Source organism: Apis mellifera, linkage group LG5 (genome assembly GCF_003254395.2).
Source record: "Apis mellifera strain DH4 linkage group LG5, Amel_HAv3.1, whole genome shotgun sequence".
NCBI classification, from domain to species: Eukaryota; Metazoa; Arthropoda; class Insecta; order Hymenoptera; family Apidae; genus Apis; species Apis mellifera.
This window is the reverse complement of record NC_037642.1, coordinates 5,849,084-5,864,417: the sequence shown is the minus strand read 5'-3', so window position 1 is coordinate 5,864,417 and position 15,334 is coordinate 5,849,084. Positions and strand designations below refer to the sequence as shown.

Here is a 15,334-nt window from a genome sequence, read left to right as displayed (position 1 = left end):
AACTTTTGTCAACGCTCGCATCTCAAGCAAGAAATCACATTCATAAGCCAAGCAACTATACCCGACAATGGAATCCTATTATTGAATCAATTTGATCCTTCTACGAATCTAAAATTCAACATCTATGCAATAATTTTTTATCTATCTCTATTTTTTCTTTTTTTTTTTTTTTTTACGTTACCCGCTCGCAGCTATGGTCTTGGAAGTTGGTCAATCTCCTGAGACTCGGCGTGTTCTCTCTGCTGCCAGAGTATCCGAAAGATCTGTCGGACCTCGACAACACGACACCGTTACAATCCTGTTTCGCGTAAGTGGGAAATCCGTCGAGGCTGCTGGCCAACGAGATGGTGCCGGTGAACGTGGACATTTCGGCGTCCACCTCCTCTTCCCTCGCTACGGGGCAACAGTACATGGAGAATCGGTGAGCGGTCGGCCGAGCGAGTTGGAGAGCGGAGAAGACGTGGAGCGGCTCGAAATGATGAATTCCGTCCTCGTCGAGGACGGTGTACGCAACCTCGCCGGTCAGAACCGATCTCGAGGCCTCCCTGGGCACAACTGCCTGAAGACCTTGCTTCAGGATCATGAAGATGGCGGACGGTTTGTGATTCCTTCTCAACAGGAACTCCTCCATGGCCAGACTGTTGTCGGAGCGAAGGAGAACCGAGGGTACGTCGGCGGACGATTGAAGGGGGCCCTCCTCGGGGACAATCATCAGGGCTGCGCTCTCTCTGACGAGCGTTCTCAATCGTGGGTCGGTCCTGGCCAATTCCGGGTCGCTGCACAGTTGGGTGAGGGCGTTCATGAACGGTGGCCTCTCCTCGGCCAATTTCCTCATCACCGTCAACCGTTTCAGAACGTCCAACGTCACCCTGTCGCTGGCCAACGCACGGGTCGATTTCTCGTCGCTGATCACCGCCAACAAGCTGCTCGCGATGCTGGACATGCCCAGAGCCCTTGCCAATCCAACCGCCTGAAGAAGCATCTCTCGAACGTTCCCCCCCTTGTTGTCGTTCAACAATTCTTGAACGTGGATCTCGCTCGTCTCCCTCACCGCGTGCACGATCGCCTTGTGAACGCTCTCCGCAGCTTCCCTCTCCGTAACGATAGTCGACACCTCCTCCGACACTTTTCGAAGGACTCGAGACACCAGCTCCGGATCGTTTCTCGACACAGTCCTGAAAGCGGGACCGATCAGATCCTTCCCGTATTCCTCTTCGAGCACCATGGACAACCTGTCGAGAACCACGTCTTCTCTCAAAGGTTGGCTGATCAAAGTGGATCTCAGGATGTCCACTTTGTTGTTGTTCCTGTTGTCTATCAAGTCTAGAAGGGCGGATCGACACAGATCGCTCCGATTCTGGGGGACGAGAAGTATCCGCAGTATCTCTTCCACCGACGCTTCGATGCTGTTAGTACTCCTTTGACGTAGAAGGACGTTGAAAGCTTCACCGATGGACGAGTAAACGAGATCTTTCCGTTTCGCGTCGTTCCCATTTTCCTCCGGTTGATTGACAATCGCCAAAATGGCGCTGGCCAACGCTACCCTCACCGTGTCTTTCAACCATTCCTCGTCGTCCCTCTCACCGTCCCTCTCCTTATTATCGTCATTATTCCCGGAGGAATACTCGCCACCGTTGGCCAACCTCGATTCTACGCGATCCTCCTCCAACCTCTGTTCCTGCTGAACCACGATGTTCCTCGCCAATTGGGCCACCGTCGACACTATCTGCGCCATTTTCACCGCGGTGACGCCGTGCAAGCCGAGTTTCTCCGCCATGACGAGAGCCTGCTCCAGGGCCACCGCCTTCGGATCCACGTCCACGTCAACGGAGGGCAGATCGGCGATCGCTTTCCTCCCCACCGACAGACCAGCCTCGGACAATTGTCTGAGCATCCTCGCGTCTATGCTGCTCTCCCCCTGATGCTGAACGTCCGCGTTGTAGTTCAGATACCGCGGCCTCAACAGCCGCAATTCTTCCGGGGTGACCTCGAACCCTTGCACGGAGAATTCCACCTCGCCTTCGGGCGTGTCGGTCAAGTCCGGGGCCACGAAACGGGGCCCCTCCTCGGTCTGCACTATCTGACCAGGCACGAAAGTCACCCCCTGCTCTCCAGACTCGACCACTCGGCCCGGTACGAACCTGGGTCCCTCCGGTGTGTCCACCACCTGGCCTGGCACGAACCTGGACCCCTCGTCGTCCGTGGAGATGACCTGGCCGGGGATGAACGTGGGCCCCGCTTTGGTCTCGACGATCTGGCCGGGCACGAAGCGTGGCCCGTCGCCCGTCTCCACCGTTTGCCCCGGCACGAATTTCGCCCCCGTCCTCGTCTCGACCATCTGGCCGGGCACGAATTTCGGCCCTGCCCTCGTGTCGATCACCTGGCCGGGCACGAACTGCTCGCCCGTCTCCGTCATCACCGTTTGACCGGGTAGAAAACCCTCGTCCGTCATCACGCCCGGCACGAACCGAGGCCCGTCCTTCCCTCCTCTCACCAATTGGCCCGGGACGATCCTCCTCCCTTCCGGCAACCGCCTCGTCCCGGACTCGGGATAAAATTCCACCCCACGCTCCGTCTGCACCATGTGGCCGAAGATCTCGCTCTGCTGCTGGATCGGAACGTTCACGGTTCTCGGGTCGATGGGCATCCCGGTCGGGCCAGCGTCGTAGAACACTACCTCGTCGAACGTGGTCGCAGCCGCGAACTCGATGCCGTTCTCCGTTATCCTCGTTCTACCCGGGAGAAACTTTTCCCCGACCGGCGTCCTCACCACCTGTCCCTCCACGAACTTTTGCCCTTTCGGGGTGTCCAGCGTCATGCCTGGGACGAACACCGACTTGTTCCCTTCTTCTGTCTCCCTGATCACGCCTGGCATGAAGTAACTCTCCCCCGAGTCGGAGGTCACGTACTGCCCGGGCACGAATTGCGGCCCTTGACACGTTGGAATCGTCTGGCCGGGCACGAACCTCGCCTCCCCCGTCGAGGTTTCGATCGTTTGCCCAGGGACGAAGTCCCACGTCTCCCCGCTCTTCACGCTTTGCCCAGGGACGAACACCTGCTCCCCCCGATGATCGGTTATGGTTTGCCCTGGCACGAATCTCGCCCCATCCGGGGTGTGTATCGTTTGGCCGGGAACGAAGCTCCCGTCCTCGGCCACCTGGCCAGCCACGAACTTCGGCCCGTCCTCGGTCAACACGGTCTGACCCTGAACGAATCTCACCCCCTCGCTCGTGTGGAACGTTTGACCCTGAACGAATCGGTGACCCAGCTCCGTGGCCAGCGTTTGCCCAGCCACGAATACGGCCGTCTCCGTCCCGTCCGCCTCCTTCGAGTTCAATATCTGTCCAGGGACGAGAATCGGCCCCTCGGGGGTGTTCACGGTCAGGCCGGGGACGAACGCGGGCCCCCGTGGCGTTTGCAACGTTTGGCCGGGCACGAAGACGGGCCCGTTCGCCGTCTCCACCGTCTGCCCGGCGACGAATCTCTGCGCCGATTTTACGTCCAGCTTCAAACCTTTGATCTTGTGCATCGTCGCCACCTTGCCCGTCCCCAGCCTCTCCACCACCTCTGGAATCTCCTCCGCTCTGGGCAATCGTTCCAACGCCCTCTGCCCAGCTTTCGCGAGTTTCGCGCTCACCTCGGCCACCTCCGCCAAGTGGTCGGCTGGCATGTCGCGGATGGCCGACTGGAGGGCAGCGTCCGCCTCTACTCTCAACGGTGCCAACGGTTTCACGATCGATATCGCCTCGAATCCGGCCGTGCCGTCCGAGACGGGGCTGGTGCACGAGGCCGCCGCGCCGCACGCCACCACTCGAGGCTTCACCTGGACCGGGTCGGGCAATTTGTCGACGATCGGCCGCACCAGGGGCTCGGACTCGTCCCTGAACGTGTTCCAGTCCAACGTTTCCGGCAGGGATCTCTCGGCTCCGTTCAAAGGGCTCGCGACAGAGATGAAGTCGCACGCCCTGCTCCTCGCCTGTTCCAAGTCCACGTGCCTCCACGTCTCCTCCCTCGTCTCCTCCCTCACGGTGCGAAGTTTCAGCTGCTTCGCTGCCCGCCTCATCTCCTCCTCCTCCTCCTCCTCCTCCGCGGCCCTCTCCTTCTCCTCGAAGATCTTTCTCGCGTGGCTCAACCCGCCCTGCCGTTTCCTCTTCCCCCGCGTCTTCCTAGCCTCGGCCTCCGACCTCTCCCTCTCCTTCACCACCTCCTGACTCGGGCCCAACCCGTCGTAAAGATTCTCGAAATCCTTCAAATCCTTGAAATCCACGGACACGTTCTTCCCTTGCTTCAACCGGAACAGGACCGTGTCCCGGTCCCTGGACACCATCACGTCCCTCACGTCCCCGTCCCTCACCGCCGCCTCCAACCGAGACGGGAACACGAGGCTGCACCTCCTCTCCTCCACCGTGTACACGAACTTGGACTGCTCCTCGTCGTGGGGGGGATGCTTCGTGTTCAACAAATCTCTCAGAGCTCGCTGCTGCTCCCCCTCCCCTTCCAATACCGGGAACACGTAGCGGTAATCCTTGAGGACAACGTGCCTCTTCTTCTCGCCTAGGACGTAGCCGGCCGTGTAGTGATGCGGCCCAAGCCCGGAAGCGTTCGTTATCCGGCATCTCGACTTGTCGTGGGCGTGAACGCCCAACAGAACTGGAATGTAATGATGGGTGGGCAGGCCGTAAGATTTGCCGGTTATGCGGCAGAAACGTTTCGCGTCGGCAGGGCTGATGGGCGGCAAGAGGGGAAAGTAGTTCGGTTTAGGGAGTCCCCTGCTTCTCCCCGTTATCCTGCAAAACGACATTGTTCGTTCGTTTCCCACCCTGGTGAAGCTTCTTCAAAAAACTCGTCTGTCCAATTTATTCCCTCGTTTTATATACGTTCTTTGTATTCTTTGCGGTTTTTCTCCTCTTCTCTTTTTTCTTGGTGAAGATTCAAGAATATTTATATACACACTGTTTGATGGATGTCGCGGATTTTCGCGCGTGCGGACAAGAAACCTAGTCGTTTCTTGCTAGAAGCTTGGCATCCCATCCACGACAATCAAGGATTCCTCCGTTTGATCGTTGAATCGCGGCTTCCTCTTGGCGTTCATCTCGCGATCAATCAACGCGTCCAATGTCGACGAGCGAATCGGGATCCCCTCGCGTTCTTTCCTCCGCTCCATAATTCGCTCGAAACGAATCCCCTCGTCGCCGGCAATCATGAATGCAATTCTCTTCTCTCCGAGGATAGAAAAGTTTCTACGTTGACGCTTTTTTAAAAGGCTCTTCACCAAGTTTCCTTGCCAATGAAATAACGATCACGAGACGTACTTCCCCTCCCCCTCTGTTTCGAACAGAGCTTCTTAAAATAAAGGTAAGTAAACGTTACGCGAGATCTCTTCAATCTTCTTCCCGATTCTGCCACGACGAATCAGAAAAGTAAAGTAACAATCCTTAAAATCCGGATCTTTATTATCTTCACCGTAATTTCTCTTCTTTCGTTTTCATCGTGTGCGCTCGTTAAAAAAGTGTTTCGTCGAACTCGAACCCAGTCTCTCTCTCTCTCTCTCTCGTGCCGACACGGAGAGAGGCACGGTTTATTTTTACGTACGGGATGCCTACCAGGATTCCGTGGGAGCTGCTCGTTCGTCGTCTCGTCCCCTGGTAGCCGGCCAATTCGGTGATTTCCTCGTCGTAGAAAAGAATCTCTCTTTTTCCTTCTTTTTTCTCTTCTTTTTGTTTTCGCTGCGTGGACGAGTCCAAAAAAAAATGGGACTACCCTTCCTCTCGATCAGGTACAGGCAAGGATTTTTGACCCGCTTCTATCCGACTTTTCGAGCGGAGAAAATTTTTCATCAACGATAAATTATATTATAATTGTGTTCGATTGTGCGAGTTATTTCGTGATATATTGAACGTTGACTAGCGTCGTTCTTCCTCGAAGAAGAGGCCCATTAAACGGTTTTTATCCATCTACCTATTCGTCTTCCCCGTCACTTTCACCAACCGATCCTCACCATCTATTTTCACTGGTCGGTGCACTGCACATATATCGGTTGTCAGACGACGAGGAAACCGTGATCCGACGGGTGCGCACGCTTCGGAGAGGAGGAATAATCTCGAAGAAACGTGGACAGATTGATTTTCATACGCCAAGATTTCTTTAAATTATCGCGTGCATCTTTATTTCATTATCATCTCGAGGGATCGTGGACGTCACGAATCATCACCAGAAGATCTCGCTCCCCGATAACAATGTTCGATTCGAATTTTCTTCAAATTTCGTTCCACGTTTCCACGTGCTCCATCACACGTTCACCACCATCCACGTTTTCTTCTCGCTCGTTCGGGGGAGGGGGGGATAAATTCCCATCTCACTGGCCGACACCAGACTCGCGTGTCATGCCTCGCAGAGTTTCCCTTCCTTCGCGCTGTCCCTCCACGAAAAGCGTATTGCGATACGCGGCGAACGCCAGACTAGCCTTCGGTGTACGAAGTGGCTAAGAGCCGTTTGCGCGACGAGTCTCTCGGCTCCCCACGACCAGAAATAGCTACCCTTCTTACACTTCTCCAACACACATCTTTAGAACGGGCGAGCGTGCGAGGGTGTGGGCGCGAGCGCCACGGTTAACGCGACGAGTCCTGACTTTTCCCGCCTCGGAATCCCCCCTTTCGAAGGGAGAATCCCCCGTTTCGAGGGCCCTAATTCGAAGCGTTAGAAGTGGAGAGACAGAGATTCGAAAGTAATTTCGAACAGCGTTCGAATTTCGAGATTCGAGATCGAGGCAAATCGATAAAAGTTAGTCTTAGACGAATCTGATTCCTCCCTCTAAGATCCTTCTCGCTGGAAAAGGAAAATAAGGGGGAGGGGAGGGAGAAAGTGTCGGTATGGGTTTGCGAATGGGTTTATTTGACAAACAAGCAGGGAAAAGGGCAATGTTGTTGCGGGTTATTTAAAGCGATCCGATTGTTGCCACGAACGCCTACCGCAGGCCCAATTTCTTTCTTTAGGACCGATTGCGTCATTATTTGATATAAATCCCGCCGCATTTCGAGCTGGTACCGCATGAGAAATACTATTTCTCGCGACCTACTTACTCGGCCACGATATGAAATATCGTTCGAGTAAGCCGATTCGATCGTCTAAAATTATCGAGACGCGCCGTGAAAAATATTGTTTCGAATGCGAATTTTAAGAAAGAGGGAGGAAGAGAGAGGGAGAAAAATTAAACGATTATTTCGTTTTGTTCGCCGTTGTTGCAATACGTTACAAATTGACTTCGGTATTCGTCGAAACAATGGGATATTGCTCGGCGATAAATAAAACGGGTATATACGAGTTTATTTATTTCGACGCGATTCTCGGCCGACACGAGTGATGTATCGCGCGCGATAAATTAGCCGCAGTGCAGGTGTCAGAAATGCAATTTGCGAAAGATGAATAAGGCACCTGTTACCATTTTTCACCGGCGCCCGATCCGAGTTCGACGTGATCGAGCGCTTCCTCTCGCGAAATTTTTCCCCGCTAAATAAAATTCGTAAACGAGCGAGGATTGTTTCGACAGGAAGTGCCAACCGAATCTAAACAACAATTTTGCTTCTTGAAAAGTATTGAAAATGATAGACTTTGGTGTAAAAAGTGACGAATATTTTTTCGGATGAATTTACGATACGGGGATATCGTGGACAGAAGAAAAAAAATAAAAATGAAATAAAATAAAATGGAAACGTGAGAGAATAAGTAACAATACACGCGCCACAGAGCAGAAATTGCTCCGTTCCGGTTGTTAATTTTCTAACGACTATTATGCCAACCCCCATGACAATATTTATGGTCAAAAACGAACAGGATTATTCAAAACGACAATGTTGCCGTGGACGAAATAGCGATGATTCATGGTGTCTATATAGGATACTCGTTTAAAAAAAGATTCTGGAGTGAAAAATCAAAAATCTATAATTATCAATCAAAGTATTTCGTTATGTAAAGTTATAATTCTTCTCTAAAAAAAAAAAGAAAAGCGGAAGAACACGTTTCTTTTTCCAAAATTTTTACGTATACTATACTGTAACAGATGCAAAATATCGTTCAGAAATCATTTTGTTCGCGAGGATTTACGATAACACTTGAACTTGCGGCCAGACAATAATTGGACGTTCCAAGGTTGATGGTGATTTACGAGAAAAGCGCTCGTGTCGTCCAATTTTGGCCGATTTCACGACAATAATTCATTCAAAGATGATAAGATATTTTAACCCGAGATATTTTATAGAAATCAAACAAATTTCACTTATATTTCATAATTTCGGTTAATCCCTAGATAAATTGTTTGCGAAAATTAAATAAATTAAGCTCGTTTCGGAACATTGAACGATATTAGCTTCTGCGAAAAAGAGTGAAACTCTTGAAAATATTTGACAATTCACTCAAAGATTGGAAATTCAAATTTCCCCGTTGAAGTAAAAGCAACAAACTTTCTATTGGCACACGATTGACGAATTTGTCTTAATCCACGATTTTGATGATCTGCCAAAGTGTTCGCTGGATGAAGCCTAAGCCATGTCAACGCCACCGCGTGATTCATTGGATCCGCATTCGATAGAGGGAATCGTCTATATTATTGAATTGGATTTACACGAGAGCGAGGAATACGATCGTTCGTAAATCATACGCAAATGAAAGAATAACGACAAGATCAATTTGATTTTTGGATCGAGTTTTGATAGGAATTATTTAAAATGAAGGTGATTGCAAATCGAGTCACCTTGAAAACGATTCTATTTCGAAGATTCGATTCCTATAAAGAGATTGCGATATAAAATGCCACTGATAGGTATTTTCTACAAAGCACCGATTTAACGTTTGATTTATGATTAAAGAAAAGCCAATTCTAAATATAATATATTGCGAGTATGGACCATTAGGATTCTTTGGATATATGTCAATTGTCTGCTTCAACGACTGTTCATTTCGAACTGAACTTCATACTTTAGAACATGCGAAACGAACTGATGAGTGGTGTATTTTCAGAATCGAGCGATGTTCGATATTTCTTTCGTACCATTTATTTTTAAAACGATTTAAAAAAAAACTTTCTTTTCAAAAGAAATAGATCAGTAACTGTTTTTCTATGAAACAATCTGGAGAAGTTTTTTCGTTCAGACAGATCGATGGGATTTTTTTTTTTTAGGATTTATAATATTCATTCTGAGAAAAATGAACGAACGAATGAATGAATTCGAAACAATTTCCTTCACGCACAACACATCTATCTCTAAACGTGTTGGATAAGTTTTGTGCCTCATCGGTTGTTAGAATTCGAAGAAATAACCGACACTTTCTCCACGAGTCAGGCGATGAACGATCACTGGCACGAACCTTCTCTATTTTGATGTACTGCCAAAACTTCTAGAACGCAAACCAGACCAGATTTTTCGTTTCCTAGATCTATCGTGAAAAAAAAAGAAAGAAATGAAAGTTTGCTTTAAAGAACCCCCGCGAATAGATCAATAAAACTTCGAAATTTCGAAAAACCTAAATTCCTGGAACAGAAAATTATCAGAATTCCAAAAATAACACGAGTTAATCGAGGAATTATTTAAAAAAAAAATTTCTACATTGAAAATCCTATACCTTTCTTCTCATGCAATTCTCAACGCTTATTACAACGATTTCTAACGATAAATATCCTCTTCGTTTAGCTCATATTATTTTTTCCCATTCATCGAATCACAATCGCGTCTTCCTTCGTTCGCGACACGCACCGCGTCAAAGAAATCGTCGCAATATGTCCTTTAACGAATACGAAAGAATCCCAAACGTTTTGCAATTAATTAAGGCCTAATTAAGGATGGAAACGAGACGTTTCGGAATCGAGTGGCATGCGCAGCATTAGCCAGGAGCGGCTAATGTTAACAGAAACCCCCTTCCAGGAAGTGTGAAACAACCGGCAGAATGTGTTTCGTATAAATCATGTCGGTCGCAGGAGGCTCGGTGAGGAAAAAAAGAATCCGTCCGGCTGAATTAAGGGATGAGCCGAGTCGCAGCCGGGGAGAGAAAAGGGGCCGAAGCAAAGGGGAGAGGGAGGTGATCGCCGAGAAGAATGAGAGACGTGTTCGTGCATTGCGGGAGTAGTTGGAATGGCAGTGAGTTCTTGGTTGTCTTCAGTCTTTGGCATCGAACCAGATATTCTATCTACCTTCGGTGGTGCGCCTTGGTTTTAGTTTAATTTAGATGGTGGTGTCGTGACGTAACGTATTTAGCGTGGAGGCATATAACGTCTTGTTAGTTGCTGTTTAGCCAATTACTCAAAAACGTTTGATGTTTCGCCCTTTATTTTCACTGTTCCCTTTCAGGACCAGCGTTTAATGAGCGTGTAATAACGCTATATCGTTCTGTACGTGCGTCCATGCGTCATTTTAATAGAGGGAGGAAGCTTCGAATAATAAGGGAGAAATGGTTGTTATTCTCCTATGAGATCATCGTCGTCGAACTTAAACTTTGGACGCTTGCGTGTAAAAATGAAGTATTTCTTTATTGGATATATAGGATTCGAAACTTACCCTCCCCGATGATTGGATCGTGACTCCCTCTCGCCTGATGACTCGAGTTACTTCCGTTGAAATTTCTGGACAAGAGATATTTAATAATTGATCGATGCGATGGATTTCAGATTTAAATATGAATTATTAATTTTGACATTTTTTTAGTGTACAATTGATTAGATAACTTGCCTTGTTTCGTTTTGGACGTAATTGAATTATTGGAAGCCATTGCAGGGAATTCCACATTACACCATCATTCTAGAAAATGAGAATAATGAAAAATGTAATTTTAAATTTTTGATATCGTGGAAACACTTTTAGTTGTGAATTTACAATTTGAACTAGGTGCTGCCATCTTAATTTAAACGTCTGCGATTCAAATATCAGATTTCAGTAAAGAGGGAAACTCTTTTTTGATCAGTAGGTAACTTATCGACTTCATAAAACTATTTTTAACCTAATATCTTTCATCTTTGCTAACCGTCTTATATTAATAAAATAATTTATAGAAACAATTTTGTAATCAAATTCAACAACGATCAAACAAATATAATCTTTACTCTCGCTATTTTATCGTCAAAAATCGTTATCAAAGAAACGAACATTTAAACAAAGCTCAATCAAATTTCTTCTTCTTTACTTCATCTTCTTACACACATCTTCATACACACACACATACACACAGATATATATATATAATTTACTTTAAACTATTTATCAAACACAAACAATATATCATATAACTATCACATTCTTTCTCAAGATATTTTCTCACTACTCTCGCGCATGCAAAGGAATTCGAATCATGTATTACGCCTGCGCACTGAATAGTACGCAATTTCGCTTTAGCGCGCAATTTTGATTCCCTATTTTTACTAGCACTATTTAAAGAAAAGGCATGAAATTGATGAAACATTATGAAAAATTATTGTCAAATCTTGGAAAATCTTGTTAACATTTACGACTCAACAATGATATTATTAGCACGCGTGATATAGATGCCATTTTGCGCGGTAAATTTAAATATTCCAGCGAAAGCGTATGGGCCATTTCGATGTTTCGATCCATTTTATGGAGGATAAATTGAACGTTATACGTAGATGGTTAAAGTGGCGTCGGTGGATCAACCTTTAGTTTAAGCGAAATCTATTTCCGACACGCGGCACCCGTATTCGTTCGTCTGATTGGCTGGCCACCTAGCACCGCACACTGTTGGCCGCATTTTCTTGTATTTCGCCGCTAATCGGGTCACTTCCGCCATTGATTTTCGACGTTGAAATCTACGCGGTAGTGAGGTAAAGTCACGAACAAATAAATTGTGCGCCAGACGCTTTGCATCGTTTCATACAACTCGATCGAGGAAGTATTATCGTGATAAACAGCCTGAATCGATCCAGCTTTGATGCCAACTATTGAAAATATACTTATACGTGAATTTAACCGAATAGGAATTACGTGAATTACGCAATATCGTAAATTTCATTGAATTAAATTGAAAATAATAATAAAAGAGACGATCATAGAAAATATTCATCACATTTGTGAATAAATAGAATTTCACGCATACGAGTTACTTTCTACTTTCTTTTTCTTTATTTATTTATTTTTCAATAATCATAAAAGTAATTTTTAAGGAAGACACGAAGAAGACATACATAAACATTACGCCACCTCGAGCAGCAATCCATCGTCTTTGGTGCCATCAAATGAAAATAAACTTGTTCTGCTAATCCAATTAAATCGATACTATCGGTATAGACCAGATCGAATTCTTTTTTTAGAACTCGAAATAGTTCAGAGGAGGGAACCCACAATCCGATATTCCGCGTGTAATATGATAAAACAAAAAAAAAAAAAATCAAATTATCAAATTCGACGAAGAGAAAAAAAATTTAGATTAAATCGATATATCCAATATCGAATATATTGATTTAAATAAATATTTAAGGAAATTGCAATGTGCTGCAGCAACTTGTTGTACCTCGACTATAAGCTATAACGTTAGCCAGATATTTCGAGTAGCACCTTGAGTTCTCCCTTCCTCGCATACGTTTAGTCATCTTTCCGCAAAGCTAAAAACTTGGCCTTCATTCTGGATCGCGATTCATGGATCGTGGATCGCCGTGCCAAAGAAATAACGCAGTTATTTTACGAGGCACGTAACACGAAATTTCGTTTCATCGATGGATTTCACGATTCGGTTGATGGATAGGAATCATAACGGTGTCATTATCCTGCCAAGAAGAACTGTCATGCTTTGGCCTCTAGTCACGACTAATAATTTTATTTCCTGTTTCGAAAGATTTTAAAAAGAAAGAAAGAAAGAAAAATAAATAAAACTTGAAATAAACCAACTATATATATTTTTAATTAGATTGTAATAATTTTGTTTAAATAAAAATAGAAAGAGAAGAGATGAAACTCGATTAACGAAGAATTAATATCAATCTTTGTTTATTGATTAAGAAAATGAGGGGTATATCGAATAAGAAATGAATCCACGATTTTCTACAATTATTCGCTTTCTCTCGTAGAGAGAATAAATATTTCGAGGAAACGATCAGTTATTCGAGCGTGACAAGACTATTAATCATCAAAGTTTTCGGGATAATCAGTAGAAGATTACACTCTTGTCTCTATGCTTCCGCATGGTTGGTTGACAGCATTTCATATCTGTCATCGAGACGACAGCTCGTAGACGATGAAGTTCATTTCGTATGCATAAATATCATAATTCCTTCCTTTCTCTATCAGAAGAGAATCGAAGACGAAGAATCGAAATTAATCTCTTTCCGTTCCGTGGACAACAAATTCATCCCTAAACGTACGTATCTTCCTTCCGATCATACATTGACACAATCAGAAATATAAAAATATAAAACTCGAGAGCGCAAACGATAATTACATTTGACAACCTTCTAAAAAGTTGAACGGATGATCTACAGATCAAAGTTAGTTTTGTGTAAATTTCATAACATACCGATCACCTCGTAGCTTCTCAATTTTTCAATCGCACATCACCGATGTCGTCAAAAAAACGTCCTTGCGTTCCTTTCAATCACCTGAGAAGTAACTGGTCTACGAACTCGTTTCCCGAAATAATCGGTGAAAAATCACCAAACGCAAGTCCGTCCAAGGCCGCCGAACGACGAACGTATCCGGCGAGAGAAGGAGACGCCGGACCTTTCGAGGAGAAAAAAAAGAAAAAGAAAAAGAAGAGTACGAGAGAAAGTCGAGAAAGGTTGCGGCCCGAAAAACGGCAACCCGGCGAAATTCGGGGGTTTGACTCGTTAGAAATCGAAGCCAAGACGCCGTGTGCCGCCCGAACGCGAGATCGACACTTGCACAACACTCACGAAAATAGCACGACGACGAGCTGACACGACGGGCAGAAAGAACGGAAGAGGAAAGGAACGGGACGTAGGTAGGAAAAATAAGCGATGGTGGAAAACGTTAGACGGACTCACCTCCAGCCAAACGCGTAACAAAGAGTAGCAGTCCCCCGAAATTTTGGTCGGTCCGATATTTGGAGGAACAGAGGAGAAAAGAGAAGAATGTGGCCCTTGCGTTTTAATATCGCGATTGGGATCGATGGGTCGGATCACTGGATATATCGTACACCACTTTGCGCTCGGAATCCCCGAATAAATCCCCCGAGGCGGTGAGGAAGCCAGCCGGCGGCTATCTCGAGACTGCTACCAATGCCAGCCGCAAGGCGTCCCAACACCCTCCACGCTTCTCTTCTGCCTCTTCTTCTTCTTCTTCTTCTTCTTCTTTTTCCTTTTCATCCTTAACCTCTTCTTTTCCTTTCTTTTTCTTTTTTTTTTCTCCCCCCCCGTTTTCATCCATCATTCTCGAGACTAACATTGTGCATCGGCATCGTTCGCCAACGTTCCCCTCGTCATCGTGATCGTGATCTTATCGTTCGGGAGGATTGTTCGGGAAGAATAGAACAGCAGACGCACCTGTTGTTCCATGGACCGATTCGAGGGAGACGGTTCTCTCTCTTTCTTGGCAGATTTGATCGAAACTATTATAAAACTATCTAAAAGAAAGTGAGAAGAAATAGAATCTTGGTAATGAATCATGAATTTTAATGAACGGGGGTTGAGAATTTAGATGAATTTAAGAAACGATGCTAATAATGTGAATTATTGAAGATAATGGAAAGTGGAATATAAACGGGAAAGCGTTTCGTTTGTAGAAATGGCGACCTTTGGTATTCCTCTTTGGTATTCCTTCTCGTTGTACCTGTACCCGAGCCAAGGATTCCATCTAGGAGTAATTAACGAGAGAGGATCGTTGCACAATTGTGAATTATTATTATTATTATATTCACGAGCAATGATGGTTCGTTTCGAAAGGGAAAGATCGCTCCTCGAGCGATTAATTTCTTATAGGTTTTGCGCCCCGATTTCGACTTCGTCGAAGCGCTTCGTTGTAAGCGCGCCAAGCGATTCGATCGAATAATTCGAAATACTCGATTGCACAATTCGAATCGATCGATTTAAAAATATATATATATATATATATATATATATATTCCGCCACCACTATAGCATAAATCGCCAATTCGTTCGATCATCACGATTTTTCATAGTTTCGCGTTTCTCGAGTATAATTGCGATTGATTTACAACCGTTCCAAACTGTTCGCACTCTTCGTAAATAAAATTGTTTTGCAACCACGATTGCCATAGCATGTCTGGTATTCGACGTATGGCATTGACATTCCTGTTTCCCGTTCTTTACCCACGCAAACTTTTCCAATTCTTCTCCCTCCTTCGACCTTTCACGATTCAATTAAAA

General features: G+C 45.9%; 1 protein-coding gene across 7 annotated transcripts in view; it reads right to left on the bottom strand.

The window, feature by feature from the left end:
• LOC408830 (obscurin) overlaps positions 1-6,466 on the bottom strand; it is a 35,644-nt gene extending 29,178 nt beyond the window's left edge. For 3 of the 7 annotated variants that reach the window (XM_016912150.2, XM_006562135.3, XM_016912151.2), the window contains exon 1: positions 182-6,465. In XM_016912150.2, coding sequence (XP_016767639.1) covers positions 182-4,801 — 4,620 coding nt within the window. In that variant the 5' untranslated portion in view covers positions 4,802-6,465. Of the gene's footprint in view, positions 1-181 lie in introns of all 7 variants that reach the window. The other 4 variants (XM_006562131.3, XM_006562133.3, XM_006562132.3 and 1 more) reach the window with 2 other exon arrangements.
• Between the last annotated feature and the right edge of the window lie 8,868 nt (positions 6,467-15,334).